The 22,937-nt window shown below is 56.9% G+C and overlaps 1 protein-coding gene across 3 annotated transcripts in view; it reads right to left on the reverse strand.

Moving 5' to 3' along the window:
- The window catches only part of KIRREL1 (kirre like nephrin family adhesion molecule 1), a 34,381-nt gene extending 12,258 nt beyond the window's left edge, over positions 1–22,123 (reverse strand). Inside the window, exon 1 of one of the 3 annotated variants that reach the window (XM_034424977.3) lies at positions 20,976–21,158. In XM_034424977.3, the coding sequence (XP_034280868.1) occupies positions 20,976–21,036 (61 nt within the window). In that variant the 5' untranslated portion in view covers positions 21,037–21,158. Of the gene's footprint in view, positions 1–19,479; positions 19,557–20,975; positions 21,159–21,978 lie in introns of those variants that run through there. The other 2 variants (XM_034424975.2, XM_087880694.1) reach the window with 2 other exon arrangements.
- Positions 22,124–22,937: the final 814 nt, after the last annotated feature.

Consider the following 22,937-nt stretch of genomic DNA (forward strand, 5'->3'; position numbering starts at 1 on the left):
CAGGTGCGCAGACCCAGCGAGACAGAACGGCTCCCGCATGCCAGCCACAGAGCGGCTCGGAAGAGGCGATAGCCATGATAAGCCGGCACTGCAGAGAGATTTCATTTAAGGTTGCTGTCACTTTTCTCCAGATAAGAGAAAACGCTGCAGTCCTATTGATTGTTGATCTGGGAAGGGGAAAAAAATGCCAGAACACGTCACAAGAAATAATTTGTGTATGGAGAGAAAATGTTTGCAGTACCAAGAGTCCCCTTTCTCCTCCCAGAGCTGCTGTGCCTTCCTCTCCTGCACCTGGCTCCAGATCAGGGGCATACAGCGGCACGAAAAACAGCCGGCTGGCTGGTGGGAGACAGGACTGGGCTTGGAGGCTGCAACGATCATCCCAAGCTGGAAACCCCGGAATAAAATTTTTGGGAAAGCCACCTCCCCGTGGTTTGGAGCAAAGAGAAAAGTGGGCAAAGGCCATTCTGAAGTTGCCTTCTAGCCCAGCCAGGTGCATCTCTTCCATTGACTCCAAGACAGTCTCCAAAGCAGTTGGAGCCCCTCCCGGCGACCCAGATCCATCCCCCTCCCCAGGAGAGGCTGGAAATCCCTGGCCCTTTGGAGAAAGAGGAGGCAGGTACACTGAGTGGGCTACACACCCCTGGTGCTCCCCTAGTGCGGAATTCAGTCCCTGGGGGAGCGCCAGGGGTGGCCCATCACTGAGGGCCATGTTCAAAACAGAGCATGCCCCCTTCGCCAAAGCACAGGTGCTTAAAACGCCGGTTTTGTTCTGCCTCCTTCTTCCACAGCACTGGGGAGAGGGATGATTCACAGCGTCTGGTCCCAGCTGCCCCTCGATCAGCCCATCCCACTCTTCACCCCCCACCCCATTGCCCGCCTTGTCAGGAGCCCTGCCATCTCTGGGTTTTGACCTGTGTCCCTTGGGGCTCTTTCTTGAGATGCAGGAAAGGACATGGGGATGTGGTCGCAGGCTGCCCGAAACCAAGATCTGGGGATGCCCAGTGGATCGGTAGAGCTGCAGAAAGTGGGTCAGCAGCTAGCGCTGGAGGCCAAACCTTTACATGCTAATGGACTACAACTCCCATCCTCTCGCAACACGGACATTGGTGGCTGGCAGCCAATGACAATGGAGTCACAATCATGGATCACAGAGGGCTTTTGAGTGCCAGTCCGGGATCTATTCAATGGCCCCAAGCGGCTTCCCTAAAGCCCTGGAAGACAGGAGCTTCCTCTGAACTTCCCAGAGAACAGCAGGTGGCAATGGGGGAGCTTTTCCTGGAAGGAGGCTGTAGAAAAGCCCCCATTTTCCTCATCCCCAAATTGCCTGGTAGCTTCCTCAGAAGAGAGATGGGACTTTCCATGCAGGGAGCTTCAGCAACCTTCAAACACACACACACACACACACCCGCCTTGCTGGGCTGGGATGAGCATCTGGGGGACCAGTGTGGCTGCCTTCTTTCCTCCCTCCGGGGGTCCTCCTGGCTCTCAGCTCAAGGCAAGAAGCCGGGGAAGGGAAGGGGCCCAACCACTCCCAGCCGAGGATGACTAAAGGCAGCATTAGAGCCAAGCAAGGGGGGCTCGCCTCAAGCCCACCCCTCAATTTATCAACGGGAATTCTGATTAAAGCCTCCGGTCTCTCGGCTCGGGTCTCTCTCTGCTGGCTATTAAAGCAGGGCCCAAAGGAAAGCTTCTCATTTCCACCAACAGCTTTCAGAAGGAACTAAATCTCCCTGCTCAGATTTTGGCTTTTTGTCACCTTTTCTCCCCTGTGTTTCCTCCCCCTCTTTTGAATTGAAGCCTTCCCCCCCCCACCACCAAGCCCCTCACTTTCTCCCTCCATAAAAGCAACCTGGGCATTCTGTCCCTCCAAGGAACATGGAAAGGAAACAATTGGCTGCCCTGAGTATTTTGGAAATGAGAGGGAGGGTCCCGGGAATTGCCCTTGCTTGGGCACAGAAGAGATGGCAGTGCGTGAATCTGGGAGGGGAGGGCTGGGTGCAAAGGAAGGATGGACAGCCAGGGACAGAACAAACTGCTCTCCCCTTGCCTCCTTGAGCTGCCCCACCCCCCACCCAAGGAGGTTAAGCAGCACTGCCCATCTGCTGCAAAGCCTCCCCTGCAATCTGCCAGGGGTGCTGTACAGTACACTTGATGGCTGGCTGCAGAGCCCTCCTTAGTTTAGTTTAGTTTAGTTTAGTTTAGTTTAGTTTAGTTTAGTTTATTCATACTTATATGCTGCCTTCTCCCGAAGGACTCGGGGCAGCTCACAACAATAAAACAACAGAACAATAAAAATTAGCACTAAAATAATCCAATTAAAATCCCCAACAGATTAAAACTAACAACTCCCAGCAGATCAGGAGATTTGTTGGAAAAGCCATGTCTTCAGGTCCCCTGCCCCCCACCTTCACTCCGCCAAAAGCATTTCTCCAGCCTCAAAAAGGTGGAAACAAGACAGCCGACTTGCCTTCAAAGCAGCAAAGGAGACGAACAAAGATCTGCCAACTAATTGACGGGGAACAGATTTAGGTCTGGGGAATGGAGAGAGGAAGGAGGGATTTTGACAGGCACAAACACCGCAGAAGCTGCCAGACATCAAGATTTGGCAACATCAGAGTTTACACCGGAGCCATTACCTATCGTGTGCCAGGGGAGCCTCTCTGCCTACATCTGTCTGGCAGGCACCCTCTGCAGCGGGGTACGGGGGGGGTCCCCAAGGGGCACCCATACAGGCTCTTTGCCTGCACAGGCACCACAGCTCCCGGCTGCCCTCAGGGCTACAGCAGCGACCCTGGGGGAATCCCACCCCCAACAGCTGCCCCCCAAAACAGAAGAGCTGAGCCAGAGAGCTGCCCTTGTGAGCAATAGGAAAGTGATGCCCACAGAGGTGCCCTTCTCTTTGGGTCCTGCCCAGAAGGACCCTCTCCTTCCAAAAGGGCAGCTGCCCCAAAGGGATCCACAAAGATTACACCCGCCCCCCCCCAGCTTGCTTTCTTTTAGCCCCAAGGCTCCCATGTTTGGGGACCCCCACAAGCCTCCAAGACGAGGTCAGGAAAGATAAGCAAGGGGGAGCCAGACACCTGCCAGTCTTTATCTTCCCAAATGCTGACCTGGTTAGCACATCCCGCTTTGTCTCGTCTGCTGGCGAAGGAAGAAAAGCTGGCAGAGTTCACGTGGAATGGGGAGCCCTAAATCACAGTTTACAAACCACAATGACCGTTCCAGACATTAAACTAAAAATAAACCGGCTGTATTGTGGCTTAAGGCCAATTTGAAACGGGTTGTCTAATCTCTGTTCAAGGGCATTCAAATTGGTGGCGGGGAAAAGAAGGGGGGGGATTATCAATTACCCTGGAAGGATTCCCAATCCTGGGATATTCGTAGGCAGATTAATCTGGGCCATGGGAGCCTTTTAGCATCTCAGTCTCTGAATGGAAAGTCTCGGGGGGGAGGATGCCTGGGAGGGCCGCCCTCTGGTCTTGAGGTGAGGATGGGACATTTGGGAGCCCTGCACCCATGTTCACCCAGAGAACCACCCTGCAGTGTAGGCCATTTCGCTATCCTGATCATATCATCCCTGCAGAGAACTTTGGAGCTTCTTGAGAACTTCCTGCCTCAGCTTCTTCTGCTCAAGCGGCAGCACTAAGAACCCCACAATAAATCCAGAGGGGGCCCCAGAACTGTAGGGCGGCCTGTTGAACTCCTGAAAATGACTTTGCCAATGTTGCTGGGAGGCTGTCCTAGCCCCCCTGAAACATGGGGGAGAGAAGGCTGCCTCCCCACCCCTAGCTACGGTTAAGTCCCATAGCCACAGACTGGAGCAGCAGGGCACTCCAGAGCCTCCCGGGAGAACCAGAAGCCCCTTGTGTCTTCATGCCTCCGGCAACCCGCTTGCCTGTCCTCCCTCCCTTCCCTCCCCTCAGGGAAGCCCCTGAAGCTGCCAGCCAGGCAGAGGGCACCTGGGGGGAGGGGAGCTCAGGCTGGCAGCAGCTGCACATAGCCGGGAGGCGGGGGCAGTAGGGCAAAAGTTGGGGCACCTGGACCTTGCAACACCTGCAGCGTAAGTATATTAATCCCCACCTGGGAAAAAGAGGGCAATAAATGTTAATTTAAAAGCAAAGCAATGAGTCAGCCTGGATACTAAGAGTAAATACTTAAAGAGTGCTAGGATCAAAGCTGTAAATGTGTGAGGGTTACAGATGTGAGAACTCTTGGCTCAAAGGGTTTGAATGCTGCCAACTCAAGAATAACTGGAAGGAGCAGAAGGGGGTTGGTGGGAGAAGGTGACACACAGATCTGCCCTCCTCCTCTCCCCAGGGGTAGCTTTCGAGAGAAAAAGCTCCCCGTCTTTTCCCCAGGCACTCTTTGGCTTGGGTAAGTGCCCCATGAGGGTCTGGCAGAGTCTTGGTGCTCTGGCCGTCCTGGAACATGCACTTTGTGTGGGGCAGGCCTGAGCCAAAGCCCCTCCTGGCAAACTGGGGGTCTGCAGCTGCTTTCTCTGCCCAAACGATGCCCTCCTCGCCAGTTCTCCTTTCACCGTCTTTCCCGCAGGAGCAAAGGGCCTCGATTGCTTTTGACACCAATCTCACAACAAATTTAGCACCTCATTTCCTGGCCCGATCAAATATTCCACCTTGATTATTCCACTGCCACAAGACGGGGCTTTTCACATCTAAACAAGCGGAAAACACCTTTGCTGGACGTCAGACTCAATCAGTGTCCAACCTCTTGGCAGAAAAGGAAGAAAAAAGCCCAGCAAGGCCCAGAAGCAGGATGGACAAGGAGAGGAAGACACCCCCACCCCACCTCCTTTTTCTACCTCTGAGTGGGAAAGATGCGCCTTGGGGGGGAGGGGCAGCCTGGCTCATGACAGGGCCCCCAGGGACCTTCAGCCACCTCCTGCCTGCCCCAGAGGCACCACCTTGGCCACCCCAAAGGTCCCGGAGGAGAAAACCCTTCAGGCAATGACCAGGTCCCCACAAAATGCTAGGACAAGGTTTCCCACTGGTCTCCAAGCCACCCCCACCACCCTATACTGGTAGAGTCAAGTATGCTGTGTGAATGCAGGCGCTGGCTGGGGACTCTTGGAATCGGCGGCTGCTGCTGCTGCTGCTAACAGCTCCTGGAGCCAAGGCTGGTGTGGTTGTGGTTCGTGGTTGTGGTTGCTGCCTCTGACCAGCAGAGGCTCTCCTTGGCTTGGGATGTGCGGGGGAGGAGAGGTTGGGAGGGAGAAACCCCCATGCTTCCCAGCTCTCTCTCTCTCTCTCTCTTTCTGCCCTCCAGGAGCCCCAGAGCTAACTTCCTGCAGGGTTCAATCTTTCTCCAGCCTGAAGGAGAACAGACAAATTCTTTTGGACCCATCTGCCACTGCTCCTTGCAAATGTCCCTCTGTGTGCGCGTGTGTGCGCGCATGCACATGCTGGGCACCCCCGTTGCAGAGCCCCATTTTGGGGGGAGCAGGGAGCAGCTCCAGCTTTGTCCACTTCACAAGTCCGACTTTTGTGGCTTCTACTCTTCATTCCCTGGCCTCCCAAATTCTTCTTCCAGGGAGGAAGGGGGCAACTCCTCATTCCCCCTCCCACTCCCCAAGTGCAGCTGGGTCTGTGTCCTCTTCCACACAACCGCCAGGCCCAAGGGGAGCCCAGTGATCTGCCAGGCGCGGGGAATAATTGGAAGAGACAGCTAATGAAGGGGCATTCATCAAACTTCTGCCAGCCTCATCACCCCAATCAATTAAAAGAGAAGGAAGCCGCCTCCCAAGCCCTCTGCAGGAGCATCCCACCATCGAGGGGGAGGAGGGGACGGAACGGGGGGGGGGGAGAAAATTTCTGGCCCTGCTGGATGTGCAGGAGGGAACCGTAATTAGTCCAGAGAAAACATAAGGAAAAATTTCAATTAAAATGATGTCAAGAGGAGCTATAAATACAGGCCTGGGTTGACACAAGGAAATTGACTCTTATTTTCCTTCCTCAAAGATTCCTAAACATTTTCCACCTAATAAATAACATTATCATTATCAGAATTATTATGAGGATTATTAAAAAGCTCCATCCAACCTCAGGCTTCAAAAAGCAATATATGAAGTCCTCCCCAACTCCGAACAAATTATACTGTTTTCAGCACACAAAGACAGGAATAGAACTGCGCCCGGAGGAGAGCCGGGGAGGGGGAGGGGGACAGGGAAGAGCCCCTAAAACTAATGAATAGCATTACTGCCTTGCAGCAAACAGCTCCATTTATCTGGAGAAACAGAGGGAGACGGAGCAGGGGAAAGGCTGGTGCAGCTGAGCAGATAAACTTCCAATGGGCAGCAGCGGAATCTGGGGCTTGGCTGGGGAGCTGGATCAAGCCAGCAAAAAGCCAGGATCTGAGAGACTGAGCATAAAGCAGCAGCTACAACACCCAAAAAGGCCCAAGATCAGAGGAATGGCAAAAGCTAGCAATCCCTGCAGCCGGGATCCAAGGAAGCCCCTTCCGATGCCCGTTCCTGGGGAGAGGGCAGCTTTTCCCTGCCCCTTTGGGGTCCCCACGGAAACCTTGGCCCTGGGAAAGCTAACCACAGTCTGCCTCTGAAATTGGGAGCCCTTGCCAGAGGCAGGAGAGCCCAGAGGTCTGCTTCTTCCCGGGGGGGGGGGGGGCACTATTCCAGCCCACTCCCCACATCTGCTTGTGCTTGTGTTCAGCTGCCCTTGTTGTCCCAAGAAAGCCTCAGAGCCATGAGAAAAGCCTGCTGGAAGCTTTCTCCTGCTTTGAGGGCACCTCAAGAGAAGCACCTGCCAACATCCACCCACCCTCGTCCCCTGCATTTAATTTGGCAGATGAGAAGCTGCAGCTAAAACACCTATGAATGTTTACATAAAATCTGGGCCAAGTGCAAGATTTATTTCTCTGGCTGCTCAGTGCAGAAGAGCCGGTGTTTCCAAAGTTACAAGATCCGGGTTTGTGTCTATCTTGAGAAACCTCAGAGAAACAAATGTTGGTCTCTTAACAGCAGTTCCGAAAGCCCCTGCCCAGCTCCTCCTTTCTGGAATAATGCTGCTGCCAACTTTATGGGCTCAGCTGGGTCCACTCCCCCAAAGCCCGCTCCCCCCCCCCCAAGAGGTCTCTGGGTTAACTGGGCCCCACGCCCGGCTCTCCGTTGTCTTAAAAGACCTTCACAGGAACCCTTGATTTCGTCTCCCACCCCAAAATAGTGCAAATGGTGCTGTGGCAGCCCTGGAGGAATCCCAGAAAAAGGGGGTGCTCCCAGCCCTCCTCCCCCCCCCAAACCTCAGCAGGGGTGCAGCTACGAGCCCTGAGCCCCTTTGTTCTGCCCCATGCGTGGAGAGCCCAGCTGCTTGAGCTCAAGCCGGGAGAGCAGGGGTTAAGCGCTTCTCCACTCTGCTGGAATCTGCAGTTCTTCCCTCCTTTCTTTTGCTGGGGAGAGAATTTTTCCGCCTCCCCTCCCTCCCTCCCACTTCATCTCCTTTTATAAATCAGAGGCCCAAGGAATCCAATTATCTTGCAAGCCCCTCGGTGGCCAGGGCAGCTGGAACAACACACACCCCCCCTGCCTAACAGAGCTCCCTCCATGCCGCGGCCCCTCCCCCAGCTGCGCCCCAAGGAGCCTCAGGGGCCCCTCCACTTGGGGGCTCTCTGGAGTGGAGGGAGGCAGAGCAACCCCTGCAGTTCTGAGGGTTTCCATCTGCCTGTCTCCAATCCCCCAGGGGTGGGTGTGGGGGTGAAATCCTGCCCCCCCCCCCAGGGTTCTTTCCCCCTAGGGAAAGGACTCAGCCAGGTAGAAAGACAAAGGGGGCTGCTGGAGAAGGAAGGGGGCTGCCTCTCTGGTGGCAAAGGAGCAGCCCCTCTGGTCCTTGGTCCCCTGCTCCAGCTTTCTCCCTAACAACAGCCCTGCAGAGTCGGCCCAGAGCACGCATGCGCACACACACAGAGACCCCAGTCCCATCTCCCATTTTGCCAGGCGGGAAAGCTGAAGCCAAGGAGTAAATGAAGTGTTTAACATAAAAGATGGCCCCCTCTTTTTCTCCTCTCCCATGAAGAAGTCCTAGGGGAGGAGGGGCAGATGAAAAGAGAAATGGTCACCCAGAGAGACTTGGGCCGTGTGGGCCAAGAGCTGTCCTCTTAGTAGTGGGGGGCCTGGGTGGGGGGGCACATTTCTGTAATGGGGTTTGCCCATTAGGTGCCAGGAGGAGCTGTCCCCATCGCTGGCCTGGCTGTTTCCCCCCACCCATGTTTCCTTGCAGGTAGCCAGCAGCTCCCTTGGAAAAGTAGGTCAGCACAGCCAGCTTCAGCAAACTCTGTCTTTCCCCCCCACCAGCCAGTCCCCATTCAGACCCCCAAATGTCTTCTTCCACAGCTCTCCCCCAGCGGCCAAGAGGCCTGGAAACTTCATGGCAGGTGGCCCCGTGACCAGGAGGGTTGCCAGGGGACCTGCAGGTGCAGAAGGTCTGGGAGGGGGAGCAGAAAAGGCCCCGGGCACTCTGAGGGGAGCTGCCAAATTCGCGCCAGCCAGGGTGGCAGGGGGAGCATTCCCCTCAGATGGGAACAAGGCCCGATACAGCCCTTAACAGAGGCAGGTGGAAGGGGCACTCTCCTTTCTCTTGGGGGCCAGGAAAGCAGTTGGAGGGAGGCCAAAGCAGCGCAAGGAGGCACATGGCGGGGGAGGTGGGAGACAGCGGGGCTTGGGGAGTAAAATCATTCAAGCAGGGCATCTGAATCCTTCAGAGCAGCAGCCGGGACCATCCAGAGCCCCTGGCCAGTTCCCATGGAAGGGTGGATGGAACTGAAGCCGTTTTGCCTGCTGAAAGAGAGCAAAGCCCCCCAGGAGTCAGCAGAGCAGCCGGGGTGGAGGCAAAGGAGGCCCGGCCTTTCCTCGCTCTGCCCGCTGGGTCGGTTACGGGAGCTGGACTGTGCGGCGCAACATCTCCCCTTCGGAGGGAAGCTGCTTCACATATTAATTTTCTTCTGGAGGGCCTCACCGGATTTCCCAAATGCCCGGCTCCTCTGATTTATAGGCTAACAGCTTGGAAACGAACAGGACGACAATGGAAGTGAATATTGCCTGTTTTTATGGTCGCCCGGAGATCAGTCCTGCAAGGCTGGAAATGGATGAGCAGGTTCCCTCCTCAGTTAGGCAACTCGGCTCTTTCTGCACCCGAGTGACTCTCCAAAGACAGGAGAAAGTTGGACTACAGGCCAGGGGTGAAACCCAGCAGATTCTGACAGGTTCTGGAGAACCGGTAGCAGAAATTTTGAGTAGTTCAGAGAACCGGTAGCGGAAATTTTGAGTAGTTGAGAGAATCGGTAGCGGAAATTTTGAGTAGTTTGGAGAACCAGCAAATACCACCTCTGGCTGGCCCCAGAGTAGGATGGGAATGGAGATTTTGCATTATCCTTCCTCTGGAGTGGGATGGGAATGGAGATTTTGCAATATCCTTCCCCCAGGAGTGGGGAGGAAATGGGGATTTTGCAGTATCCTTCCACTGTCACGCCCACCAAGCCACAACCACATCACGGCCACCGTGCCACACCCACAGAACCGGTAGTAAAAAAATTTGGATTTCACCACGGCTACAGGTCCCGTCCCCCCCCGCCCCGCCCCGTTGCAAACCTATTCAGATGCTCATAGTAAAGCAGGTTTCCTCCATGGAGGCCCCGCGAAGGCCGGGCTGCCCTGTGGTTAGCAGAGAGGGAGGGGGAAAATGTGCACTTCAATTCCCAACCCAGAACACCGGAACCAACACCCAAGACATCCTCCGTTTGTGTTTCTGGGACTTTCAAAAAAGGCTAGGAAGAGAGGGATCTTGCGGCCCCGTTTGGCTTCTTCAACTAGTCTGCCCCACTCGTAGCATTTCCAAGCAGGGCTTCCTGCCCCAATTCTGCCCACACGGAGGACGGCTCCTCCCTCCTCCGCATTCGTGTTGTTCTGAGATCGGGGAGGCTTAAAGCAGCAAAGCATCTCCAGCCCTATTAAAGAAGGCAAAACGTGATTAGCACTTGGACTGCCTCGGGGCAGCAGCGGCTGCACCCCAATACTTACTGACTGACTGGCTGCTGCTGCTGTTGCTCCTTAATGGCTCTCCCAAGAAGACCAGGCAGGGGGATGGAGAGCCTGGCAAGCAGGCACCATGGTGGAGGAAAAAAAACCCAGCCAGCAGGGATGTTAATTTCTCCTCCAATCCCTCCACCTGCCTTAGTTTAATTCTTTGTTTTATTCTTGGCAACCTGGGAAATGTAAACGCTGCAGTTGCTTTGCTGGAAATATCTAATTGTCCATCCTGGCCCGGCTGCCAGCATAAACCTCCCTCTGTTTCCAAAGGGAAGGTCCGAAGGGAAACCGAGTCAGCTTGGGAGGAGAGACCGAAGCAGGAGACGCCGACACAAGGGGTCACAGGAAGCGCTGCAAAGGGCAGCCACTCTGGGCCAGAGATCAGGAGGGCCAGCCGGCTTTCCAGGCAGGGGTGAAATACTCCCGGTTCGGACAGGATCGCCCGCTCCGCTAGCGGTCCTGGCGGGTAGTTCGGAGAACCAGTAGCGATCCTGGTGTGAGGCTCCGCCCACCCGCCCAGTTGTTGTTACTTCCTGGTTTAAACCAGGAAGTAATGTTGTGTTTTGTACCCTCTGCACATGCAGGGCTACATGCCAGAACCGCTAGTTAAAAATACTTTAAAAAGTTTTAAAAAAAATAAATTCCAACATCGCTCAGCTGATCATTGGAAATTTTCCCCCTCCCCCCCCTTTTTTTTAACTTTTTAGGCATTTTTTTACTACCTGCTCAGGCAAATAGGTAGTAAAACAATGCTTTAAAAAAGTGGACCATGGAAAATAACTCAAGCCCTTAAGAGAAGGAGGTTTTGGTCAGTGCCCCCCCCCACCCCCGTTTGGTTCCCAAAGCAGTTCTCACCTTTGCCTTCAGAACAGCAAAGGGGAAGGTTGGCGCAGAGCGTGGCAAGGAAGTCATCTTTTTGTGGTTTTCCAAGGGGGCTGCTTCTTCTGCTCCAAAGCCCACATGCCGAGTGTGGCACTCTCCTGTGGGCAGTTAAGTCCACAGCCAGAAAGCCCTGTGGGGCACTTCATGGAAGTAGAGGGGGAGAGATGTTCAGGAGTCCTGGTTCACTTCAGAGGCTGCCATGTCTGGGGCAGTATCAATGCAGCTTCATCCCAGGGCTGCAAGCAGGGCCCGGGGGGGCATTTCAGCAGTGGGAATACCAGTCTTTCTCTCTACCTCTCTGGGTTGGGGCAAGTGGCCTGCAGGCCATAGAGGAGGAGGAGGAGGAGGAGGAGGAGGAGGAGACGCACTGGGCCTCACCCGGTTGCACAGCACACAGCGTGGCTTCCCCATGGAAAAAGTCCCAAGGCTGGCAGGAAGCAGAAGGGCAGGTCGGGGCCCCTGGTTGGGAATGGGGCTCTGCCTGGCAGGGCTGATCAGCTGGGGGTGGGTGAGGGGAATCTGCAACCAGACAAATGGCTGTTCTGCTCAATTATGATATTTAAGCCCTTGGATCCCCGCCTGTAAAATGAAGCTGCTGGCTGTTTTGGCTGAGTGACGGGCGTTCCCTCCTCTGAGGGGCCAAGAGAGGCCAGAGGGCAGACTCCAGATGGGGAAGCATGGACCAAAACTGGCCCAAGCACAGCAGAAGTTGCCCAATGACATCATCACGGAAGGCCGCCACCCTCGATGTCACAAAGCCTCCTTGCTGTGGGTCCCTCGCTTCATTCCCCTGGCTTCTGCTCACCAGAGCACGGCGAACCTGCTTCCACAGCCAGGGGCCCCCCACTCACTGTTGGTCCCCCACCACCACTTGTGGACACCACCCACATCAACGGTCTTGCAAACTGCACCCTCCAAGTGATGCTTGCTGAAAATTGGGACCAAGGGGTGAGTGATGGGAACTGACTTAAACGTCCCTCATCCACATTTGGATGGATGAAATTTGTTGGAACAGAACTGAGATTTGAGGACTGGAGGGGAGTCCCCCTTATTTTGTCTGGTTTCTGGCAGAAATCTCCATCTCTGTGGCTGTTGGGAATACTAAAGGTGCTTGCTTATTAGCTCAAGTTTAATTAATTTGTATAATATCCCTGTTAAGAACAATGGCTAATTAAGATCTCTTCCCTCCCCTCCTCCTCCTGAAAAAAGAGTGAAGAATCAGCAGTCATTAAGGAAGATGCTGGCAGCCGTCCATCAAGCTGCTTCCCGCCTGCCTTGCTCTAAACGCAGAAGTCTTAATGAGGGTCTTTTAGCAGCGGAATTATCCTTCCCTGCTCCAGCAGATGCGAGGGGAGCTGGGCACTCCTTCCAGCCAGGCTGAGCAGATGTGGAACCGTGTCCTTTCCGCCTCCGCCTGATTGATAAGGCCTCTGGCTCTGGAAAGGGAAAGCTGACGGGCAGACGGAGAGGCCCATCATCGGACGGAGGGCAGTGGTTGCCTTCCCAGCCCAGCCCAGCGGTGGAGAAAACAAGGAAGGAAAAGAAAGGAGCGAAACCCAGTTTGCACCAGCCCTTCTGACTGGCTACCAGCCCTGCTTTCCCAGTGCCTGCCCAGCTTCTGCCATGCACAGAACGGGGAAAACCCTCTTGGGACAAAGGGGCCCAACTTCCCCCCCCTCCCGCAGGCGCTGTCAAGCTCTAGTTACACGCCATAGGCAGAGCTTCGCCCCAACCTTGTCCCTCCAACTTCCCCCCACGGCAGGCCGAAGAGCAGCTGAAGCTGCATTCAGCCTTTGAGGCTGATGGGGGAAGGGGGCAGCATCCGAGATCCCCTCCATTCTTTGGTGCCCCCTTCAGCTCTCAGCCTCTGCTGGCTGCACCCCAAGCCTCCCTGTTCTGCCAATCTTCAGCTGCAACCTTGGCTCCCCCCCATTCCTCCTCCCCCCCCCAGTGGACAAGAAGGAATGCAAGGAGACCTCCTTCCCCAGCCTGCTTGGCCTTGAAGAGGGCCAACTTCATCTCGGGAGCTGAAAAAAAAGGGGGGGGACAACTTGAAAGGGCTGCTGCAAAACATTGCTTGGCAAATTTCCCTCCCACAGAGGGGGAGCCTACAGTCGGCAAAAAAAAAAAAACTCCCCACATTTCTATGCACAAGACTTTGAAAGGGATGGAGTTTGGCCCATATGGAACCAATTAACTCCCCCGCCCCCCCCCACCAATCGGGCTGGGTTGGCAATGCCCCCCCTCCCCCAGCAATCTACAGAGCATTCCAGACAGAGATGGACCAGGATCATCCCCACAACCACGGCCCTAGAGCCCTGCACCCTCCCTGGCTGGGGGCTTCAGAAAGTCCGGAAAGCCATTGCCCAGCCAGGCCAGCTCTCTGGGAGAGAGGCTTCCTTCAGCCCAGAGCCAGAGAGATGCCGGGGCTTCTGCCACTGGACTTGTCTGGGACAGATCGTTTATTTCACAGCCAGGATGGGGGAGGCCAGCAGAATCCCTCCATTTCCAGGCCCCGGACTCCTTCTGGTAGAGGGCTACCTCGGGCAGAACCAAGATTCTATAAATCTTGGATTTATAGAAAGGGTTTCTCCCGACAATGCTGCTGGCGAGCCCTGGGAGGGGACTTTGGGAGCAAGAGCTGGGCCTTCCTCTCTCTCTCTCTCTCCGCCTGCCTCCACGCTGGCTCTTGTGGTTGCAACACTGCAGTGATTCCACAAGCCCGGAATTTGAAGCATTTCCTGCCAGGCGAGAGAAGAGAGAGAGAGAGAGAGAGAGAGAGAGAGAGAGAAGAGGCAGGAGGAGCTGTGGGGGAGGGAAGGGAGCCTCTGGCCTTCCAGCGGCAGCCAGCCTTGCTTTGCCTGGAGGAGATACAGCTCAAGAGCAGAAGAGGGAGGGAGACCCTTCGGACTGTCCCTCCCTGCATCCTCTGACTGGGTGCGGTAGGGAGGCCCAGCCTCTCGGGAGGGCGAGCAGGACATGTCTTTGGCCACCAAATGGTTCCCGGAGGAAGAAGGCGAAAGGACCCTGGCTGAGCCCCACAGTGGCAAGGCCCTGGCTAACAGGAGAGCAAATAGGGGCATCGCCAGCATCTGGTTGGGTGCAGAGGGATAGAAGATGCTGAGAAAAGGGGGTGTTTTGTATATCCTCAAAGCCCCCCCCCTCCCAAGGGGGCCAGGCGGGACCTCCTGGCAGCCGCCCGGAAGACTCTCTGCAAGCTGCTTTCATGGGCTGCACAAAGCATCCCAGGGGCAGCACAAAAAGCCAGAACCTGCCCCAAAGCTCCCCCTGGACTTAAGGGGGGGGAAGGATAGTGCAAGTACCCGCCAGAGAGAGGCAGCCCAAAGCCTCCTCCACCACAGCCCTCTGGACCCTCCGTGTCCAGCCACTCGGCTACTTAAGTCTCCAGGAAATTCTGTGTGCAAACACAGCCGCCAAGTGAGCCAGCCAACAAGTTGGCACTTGGCCGCCTTTGCCCAACGACGTTGGTTGCTCACCTGGGCGAGTTGGAGGATGAGTCGATGCAGAGAGGAGAGGGGAAGCCCCCCAGCAGCAGAGCAAGAGCACTCCCCCCCCCACTTCTTGGCCCAGAGAAGCAGGAGGCAAGGCAGAAGCAGGCAAGACAGCCAGCCTGCTTTTGGCCCCAGCCCAGCAGGAGGAAGGGAGGCGTCCCGGCCCACCATGCAGGAGAGGTGCAGGGGGGGGGGATTTTTCAGAAGGGGGCTGCAGTGTGGAATCCAGGCAGGTTGACACAAGGCCCTTCAGGGTCAAGTGGGAACTTGCGCATGGAACGAAGCAGCACCTTAATCCCGATGTCACAGGAGGAATTTGCAAAGCCTGAGAGCCGCGACCGGCTGGGCCAGTTTATCTTAAAAAACGAACTCTTAGAGGGATTTCGGTTGGGCTGAATAAAGCCATTACCGTATGGTGCCTTCCCCGTTTTTTTGTAAAGCTGCCTTTACAGGTGGCTGCAGGCCAAGGAGGTCAGCGCTTGGCAAGGCTTCCCAGGGCCTGCTTCTGGACCTCTCCTGCCAGGCTGCCCAGGTCACGCCCTTCCACCCGGCCTCTTGAAACTCCCCGCAGGCAGCTCCAATTCAGCCACTGCGAGGCGGCGGCAGAAAGGCCTTCATCCCATGTCTTTCCTTGGGTGCTCTTTATGCCCCCTTGTCCCAGGTACGGCTTCGGTCCCGTCCCTGCGGGCTGGGACCTCCATGTCTGCAAGCAAACCAGGCCCTCCTTTTGTTACAAAGACCAAAGGTAACTTGTTTAAAACAAAAGCAACACTTCGAAGAGCTCTCGTTACTTGTAAACAATTCCTAAATGAAATTGACCAAGATTAGAAAAGGGCAAATTTGTAAACAGACCCTGAAACAGCAGATTTCCCCATCCTTGCTTAGGTAAGCCAAGTGGGCGGGGGGGGGGGGGTGTCCAGCTGCTCAGCAAGGGGGAAGGTGGGAGAAGCCGTGGTGGTGGTGGTGGTGTTTGGCCTGACCAATCAACCAGCTGGCCTCTGGTTTCCAGAGGACAATCAGGGAAGGAGACATCTTCATCTTTTTCATCATCATCATCACAAGAGTGATGCTGAGGCCTCAGCTCCTGGGGAGGAGGGAAGCGGCTGGCATTCAGGAGTAGCTCCCTTGATAAGGCTTCTCTTACTTAATTATTTCTGAATGGGTTTTTTGTTCAACCCTTGAAGCATTTACTCTGATTGGGTTGTTGCCTCCAATACGTCTGTCTCTCTTTCTTTCTCTCTCTCTCTCTCTCTAACACACACCAGTCCCCATCTCCCTTTCTTTGGTGTTTCTATGGAAACACCTCCAGGCGTACAACTGTTCTCCAATTTTGCAATAAAAGTTGGATAGTGATATTTCAGCCGCCTCTTTTCTTTCCAGGCTCCTTGCAGCTTCTCACTGGCAAAACAATGGCCCACCCCTCGCTTGTCTCCCCCCCCTTCCTCCTGTGTACACAAACATACCCATCTGGATTCCCAGGAGACCCCAAATATTTCAGGCTTGGGGCCATCTTTAAGCCCCCTCCCAACAGGCAGGCACATTTACAGAGACTTTCATTTGAGTAAAAATGGGAGGGAGGGAGGGAGGGAGGGAAGTTTTGCAACCAATGCTTGAGGGACTCGAGGCACAAAGCAGATCCCTCACACTGGTTTGCCTTTATTGTCAGGCAGCCCACCTGATTAACCTGCCTCATCTCAGGAGGAGCCTCAATTGGGCTCAGCCCCCCCCAGCCTTTGAGGAAGATATGCCCTCTAATTATCATCTTCTAGCTCTGCCTTTTAAACCCTAAAGGGGCTTTTCCCAGAGAATCATGGGAACTGTGGTTTGAGGAAGGTGCCATGCACTCTTGGCCCCAGGATTCCTGGGAAAAAGCAGACAGACACAGGATGAAACAAACTCTTGAAAAAACCTTGGGGAACAAGCGACCCATCTTATCCACAGCTGCCAAAATGCCCCCTTCTTTAGGAAAAGGCCAGGATCTGGACCCCTGATGTGTTTTGCGGGGGTCACCTTCAAAGCCGCTCCAGAAAGGGAGCCACATTGCTAATACAAGCCCCACTTCCTTGCCCACAGTCACGGGGGCAGCAGCCTGCCAAGTTCACTTGCTCCGGAGGAGACTGCCCAGGTGGGGCCCTGGAGGAGGGGCCCAAGGTAAGGCTTCTTCTGTTCCCTGCCCCCTTCCTCTCCCCTCCTTCCCTCTCCCCAGCTACTCAGAGCCAGAGGTTATGAAGATGAGCTCTGGGGGGGCTCAAGGGACTCTAATTATCCTCTAAGTGTGAACGCCAGAGTGATTAATTAAGAGATAATAAAAAGAAAAGCAGGCTAGAGAGGAAATAGCGGCTGCTTTGATGATAAAACCTGAGCTAAACCAAGCAATTAGGGGAATCTTTAGGAAGAGTTAGCTCTAATCCCCTGGTAGCCATTGCCAGGGAAGGAACCAGCAGGGAAGGAAGGAGGGAGGGAGGGCCAGACTTCCTCCAAGAAGGCACCCTAGCCCCAGCAGCAGCGGGCCCTCCCTTCCCCTTGCTTGTTCCGGAGGTAGACTATTCCTTCTTGTGGAGCCTTGACCTTGGCCCCTTTCCACAGCCACACAAGAGCTTCTTCCCATGTGGACTTGTGCTCCAGGTAATAGGGTCAAGCCCCCCCCTTAAAAGCAGGGGAGACCACGACCAGAAGCCAAATGCCAGGAAGGGCAGCCCAGCAGCTGAGGGTCACAGCAGGAAAAGGGCAGGGCTGGATGCCAGGGAGGGGAGACAACCAAGTGGGCATCCCTGCATCAGGGACCCCCTCTCGGAGCCAAGAGGCCTCGCCCCAGAGGACATCTTTGAGACAGGCTTGCAAAGTCTTCCCCAGGAGGGGGAACTCACTCACCGAGATTGGTGATGGTGGGGCCTCTGGGTCTGCTTGGTGCCTCACAAGGCCTCCATGCTGCGGCTGAACCCGTTCCCTGTGGGAGGAGGAGGCCAGCTGGTCCCAGCCGGACCCCACAAATGATCTGCAAAGGCCACTTTCTCCTTCACTTCAGAAAAGAATGCTTGTAGCCCCCCCCCTCACCTCTGACCTCTGGAGGGAAGCAGAGCCAGGCTCAAAAAAGTGGAAGAAGATATGCATTTGGCAAAGACAGCCCCGCCCCCCTATTCTGGCCATACAATGAGGATTTAAAGCTCTTGAATCTTCAAGGGAACTTTGGCTTAGCACAGACCTCCCAATTTCCTTAAGTGGCCTTTAGAACAGGGAAGGGCGGGGGCTCAGCTCCCTCCCCCTAGGAAGAAACCTGCCCGAGCTCCCTCCCCTCCCCCACAGAAGCAGGGGGGGCTGCAAGGAGACCACCTGCCTGAAGAGTTGCCTCAAAGGACAGACTGTTGGGGCCCTGCAAAGGTAGAGAAGGTCATGGGGCTGGCAGAGAGCAGCTCTCAAGTGGGCACTGGGGTTGGCTGGCCAGGCCTTTTGGGGACGACCACAAGGGCCAGAACCCAGGAAGGAGGGGTTCCCCTTACCTCCTGAGCTACCTCATTGCCATTCTCCTCACTTCCCATCATCCCCAGGGTGGAGAAGATGCTATGGCCTAGAACTGGGCCTGGATCTAGCACAACTCAGCCCCTTCTCCTTTGCCTATTTCCAGAAACTATGATAGACTGCCCCTGTGGTTGGAGACTTTGCCCAGTTCTTCCCTTCACTGGAGACGGCAGCTTGCCAAGTTAGGCCAGGCGACCATCTTACACCCCACCGCGCCTCCCCGGATGGGAAATCAGACGGAGGACCTCACGAGCAGGGCCAGGAGGCAAGAGACCGAGGGGGTTTGAAGGCAGAGTGAACCTGAACCTGGAAGTGCCATGCTGGGCCAGACAACAAGTCCCATGAATCCCAGCCAGAGTGGCCAATGGGAGCGCCTTCTCTCCTTCCCTCCCCTGACAATGAGCCTTAATCTTTTCCCTTTTAGATTCGCCCCTTTTTCCGCTTGAAAAGGAGATGAAAAATAACCCACCCGCAGAATGGCTTTGAAAATGAATGAATATTTCAATTTGTGACATGCCATCATGGAAAGACCCCTGCCGGATGATTGAAAGAGGGTGGAGGGGAAGACAAATGACTTTCATTTAGATAAAATACAGAAAATTATTTTGTGAAAAATGAGGAGTGATGGAGCTCGGCCAGCGGCAGGCAAAGCAGCACACCTCCCCCATTCCAAGGAGGGGATGTCGGCACACCCCCCCTTTCTAATTAAGTGCCTGCGTGTCCTTTGATGGGGGAGGGGGAGCACAAGGGGGTCCAGATCCTCTTCCCTCATTCCCTTCCCCAGCCTGGGCCTTTGCAGACATGCTGACTATAACCCCCATTGTCCTCAGCCAGAGCACCCATCCCAGCAGATGTCTGGAATGCCAAAAGAAAGTCCATCAGTGGGGGGGAGGGTCAGAGCCCCCTTCACAGGCCCTCTTTCCCATTAGCCCCATATCCCCTTGCATCTCCAAGGACAGCCTGCCCCTCCCCCCCAGGAATGCTGCCCTCTAGGGTCCCCTCCCCCCTTCAAAAGGTCTGTTTCCTCAGAATCCCAACAGAAGCCCTCCTGCCTGGATTGATGGAATGGGGCCCTGAGGGGAGGGGCTGCCCCAGCTGCGCTCTTCAACTCCAGATCCTGCCACCCCACAAGGGGCCAAGAGGGCGGTCAGCTTCTGCCATCCACATCAACAGTTTAATCCCTCCCCCCCATGCCACCCCCCTCCCACATTCCTCTCCAAAAGGGTGAATGGGCTTTTTTCTTTAAAAAGATACACAATTTGGGAAGATGGCGATATACACACCCACACACAAGCTTGGGAAACACCCAGGTGCCCTCTGCCATCTCTCGTGGTAGAGTGCCTCTGAATGTGGGAGATCCACTGAACAGGGACCAGCGTTGCTGTCCAGGCCGGGTTTAAACAGAGCATCTGCTCTTGCCTCTTTGCTCCATCCATGGCAGGGAGCCCCCCCCCAAGATCTTTTCCAAGTCCCCCGTCCACTCTGGAGGCACTGGGTTGGGCCTTTGCTCTGACGCACCTCCAGATGCTCTCAAGCTTTTTCTTCCCCAGAAATCAGGATCTTCATGGAAACCCTTTGTATAAGTCTCTAGTCCTCATGGCTTTAAAAAGAAACAAAAAACAGAATTCCATAAAATCATTCAAGGAAGACTCTTTTTCTCTGCTACCAACATTTCAGTCCAAGATCTCAGGAATGCTGAAAAATGCACTGGAATTGCCCCTTCCAGGTAGATCCTTGGAAGCTGCTCCCTCCCCACCCCCCCTTTGTGGACAAGCTGCCTGAAGGAGCCCAGTTGTGACTGAGAAGCAAGCCAATTAAACACACACACACAACATTTTATAACTATTAGTAACGCTAGCTGTTTATGGCACAGGAGATGGGAAAGGGAGAATTACGTCAGGCTTCAAACCGCCCCCCCACCCCCAGCCCTCCCCAGCACAGCCACCTCGCTCGGATTCTGCCCGGCCGCCGCCTCCTCCGGCAGCCCCGCCCTCCACAAACGCCGAAGGCCGGGCTCTCCCCTCCATGCCTGCCCCGGGGTGGGCGCCATATGCAAAACAAGGATGCCAGCGGCTCGAGGGGCCGGGAACCATCTTGCCCCCTTTGCTCGACGACGCCCCCTCTGTAGGGAGCCACCCGGTCCCTCTTGGGGGCTCTGCCTAAAGCAGCATCGCGGGGCCCGGCCCCACCTGCAGAGAGAGGAGCCCGCGCGGCGCGAACCCACCGGACTCCCCCTCCCAAACATACTCGCCATCCGCCGAGCGCCCCACCAGCACGCGCCCCGATCCCCCGCCGGCGCTTGGCAGAAGAGCCCCCCGACCTCGCCTGCCCTGGGGACTCTTCCTGTACGCCTCCTCTGGTTGGTCCGGGGATGGAGGAGCCCCCCCTCCTGCATCCCCCCTCTTAATTTCAACTCCACGCAGGACGTCGAAAGGAAGCGAGGCGAGGCCGCCCGAGGGAGGAGTGAGAGCCGCTTTTCCATTACAGCTCCCTCTCGCTTCTTGCGAAAAGCTGCCCTTCCTTCGCCCCCAGGCCCGGCTCCCACCGAGGCGCCTCTCTTTCCCGCCCCGCCGTCCGGAGCCGACGGGCTCGCGGGCCAAATGCGAGCAACTTTGGAGGCCCCCGCCCCCCCCCGTGGCGAGAACAAGGCGGCCAGGCAATCGCGCCCGCCCGCCTCCCAAGCCCGAGGCTCGGCGGAACGCCTGCGGGGGGGGTGGGGAGCTCCGGCTTCTGGCCACCGCTAGCGGGGACCCGACCCGCGCCGACCCCGCTACTTCCAAGACAACCTGGCGCAGCCCGGCCCGGCAAACTCCGCAGCGGGCTGTTGCTCCCCAGGCTTTGTCCCGCGCCACGAAGCCTCGGCCGGCGAGCGAGCCATCCCTGCCCGGCCCGAGAGGCGAAGGGAGCCACGGGGCGGGCGCTGGGACGCCGCCTCTCCCGCCCCACCAGCGCTGCGCCCTCTCTCGGCAGGGCCGGCGGGAGAGGCTCCGGGCGGCCGTCGGGGCGCTGCTTACCTTGCGCGAAGGCGGCCTCGACTCCCGAGAAGACGCACAAGACGGCCAGCAACGGCAGCATCGCTCCCGGCGCGGCGGGGCTGGCTTCGGCGCTCGCTCGCCCGCCCGCCCGCTCGGGGCCTCCTGCTACCCCGCGCGCCCCGCGCCGTCTTCGCCGCTGCTCCTTCCAGCGAAGGGGAGGAGAAGGAGGAGGAAGGAGGCGGGAGAGGAACCTCTGGGGTGGCGGGCGGGGGAGGGGGAGGGGGAGGAGGCGGGCGGGCGGGGGGAAGGAGCGAGGAAGGGACCGTCGCCGGGGAGCGAGCGCGCGCCGGATTGGCCCAGCCGGGCGCAGGGAGGTCCGGAGACTGGGGGATGCCGCTGCGCCGCCAGCCACGCTGCCCGCGCGCCCTGAGGGATGGGGATGGGAGTCCGGTGCTGCCCAATGCTCGGGTCGGAACTCGCGAGTGGGCAGGGCGGCCGCAGCGGGGAGAGGGACACTCTCCCGCCGCTTCCAGCGCAGCCCCCGGCTGGCAGGCAGACAGACGTGATCCCGAGACTCCGGCCTTCCCCAGCTTGACGAGGGGCGCCCCTCCCGCCGTGGCCAAAGGGTCTCCCCTTGCGAGGATTCGGGGGGGGCAGATTGTAGGCAGCCTCCGTTTATACAACACCCTCGTTGGGTGGGTTCACGCCACCGCAGGAGCCCAAGCAAATCGTAAGACCCAGAGAAGCTTCCCGGCTTTGCCGGGCTTGTCCCGGATGCGCACCCCTTCCCGGGCACGGTCCCCCCGGGCTCGGCCGCCCCTTACCTCCCGGCGGGGCTGCACAGAGGCAAAAGCCGCAACTTCCCGGGAGAGGCTGCGCCGGCGCTGGCGCTGGCGCTGGCTTCGGCTCCCCCATCCTGCGCCCGCTGACATCCCTCTCCCACCTCGCACCTGCAGGATAGCAGGATGTTTCTGAACATGCGCAGAGTGCCTCTCCCTCGGCACGGACCAGCCCGGGTTTGCGTGGCTGATCTGCGACCCACCGTTTCGGCCGGCTGGAAGCTGCTGCCGCGGCTGATTCGGAAGCCTAACGGGATGGCATGAGGAGCGGCGGCTGATGGGCCGGGGAACCCTCAACATCCGGAGGTCGGACCTGTGTCAACTCAGTGCGCTTCGAGCAGCTCTGCAAAGTAGACGGCCCGAGCCGAGCCTTCCGTCCTACGGGCTTAGAATGTCCTTTGAAGGGATCCATCCACACGAAGTACCGCCGGGGGCTTCCTGCTGGGTGACCCAAGCAGGCTTCGGCCCTAAGCGGAGAAACGGGGTTCGGGGCTGTGGTGGGCTCTCCGAGCTAACGGGGTGGGGAAGCAGGCCGAGGATCTGGACACCCCCGCCCCAACTCGCTCTGTGGCTGCCTAGAAGGCTCTGACAGGACACAGCGCCTCCCCAGGAGGAGATCGGCTGCGGGCCCTGGCCGGCGCTCCTCCCTTCTGGCCTTCGAGGCCAGAACTGGTCGCGTCCCCGCCGGGGGCTCCAAAGGGCTCCCCCCTGCTCCCTTGGTCAGCCCCCAGAAGCCTTTCAAAGTTGCTTCGGCCAGGGCTGAATTGGGCCTCCGTGGCAATACAACACCCGCCTCTCCCTCAGCATCGAGCGAGAGGTGTGGAAGCGACAAGGAGAAGCGTAACTCCCCCCCCCGCGCATCCGTCCCCTTTGGACACACCGTCTGGGATCCGTGCAAAAACTTCTCCCACGTTCTTTTGCTCCCTGCAAAGTTGGAAAGCGCTTTTCGGAAGCTCCCTGGCGCCCTCCGGTGGCCACAAGCCCTCAAAAAGACTGCTCTCCCTCGCGGGGTCGGGCCCTGGCCTCGAGGCTCCTGCACCCCAGAATAACTAGGGTTGAATTTGGCCTGCATGCTTGAACGGAGCTCCTTCAAGAGCTGAGATACCAAAAGGGAAGCTGAGGCTCAGTGTGAGACATCTGAAGGAAAAGCTGGCACGTTCCA

This window comes from Pantherophis guttatus, chromosome 18 (assembly GCF_059756535.1).
Source record: "Pantherophis guttatus breed Tessera chromosome 18, ASM5975653v1, whole genome shotgun sequence".
Classification (NCBI taxonomy): Eukaryota; Metazoa; Chordata; class Lepidosauria; order Squamata; family Colubridae; genus Pantherophis; species Pantherophis guttatus.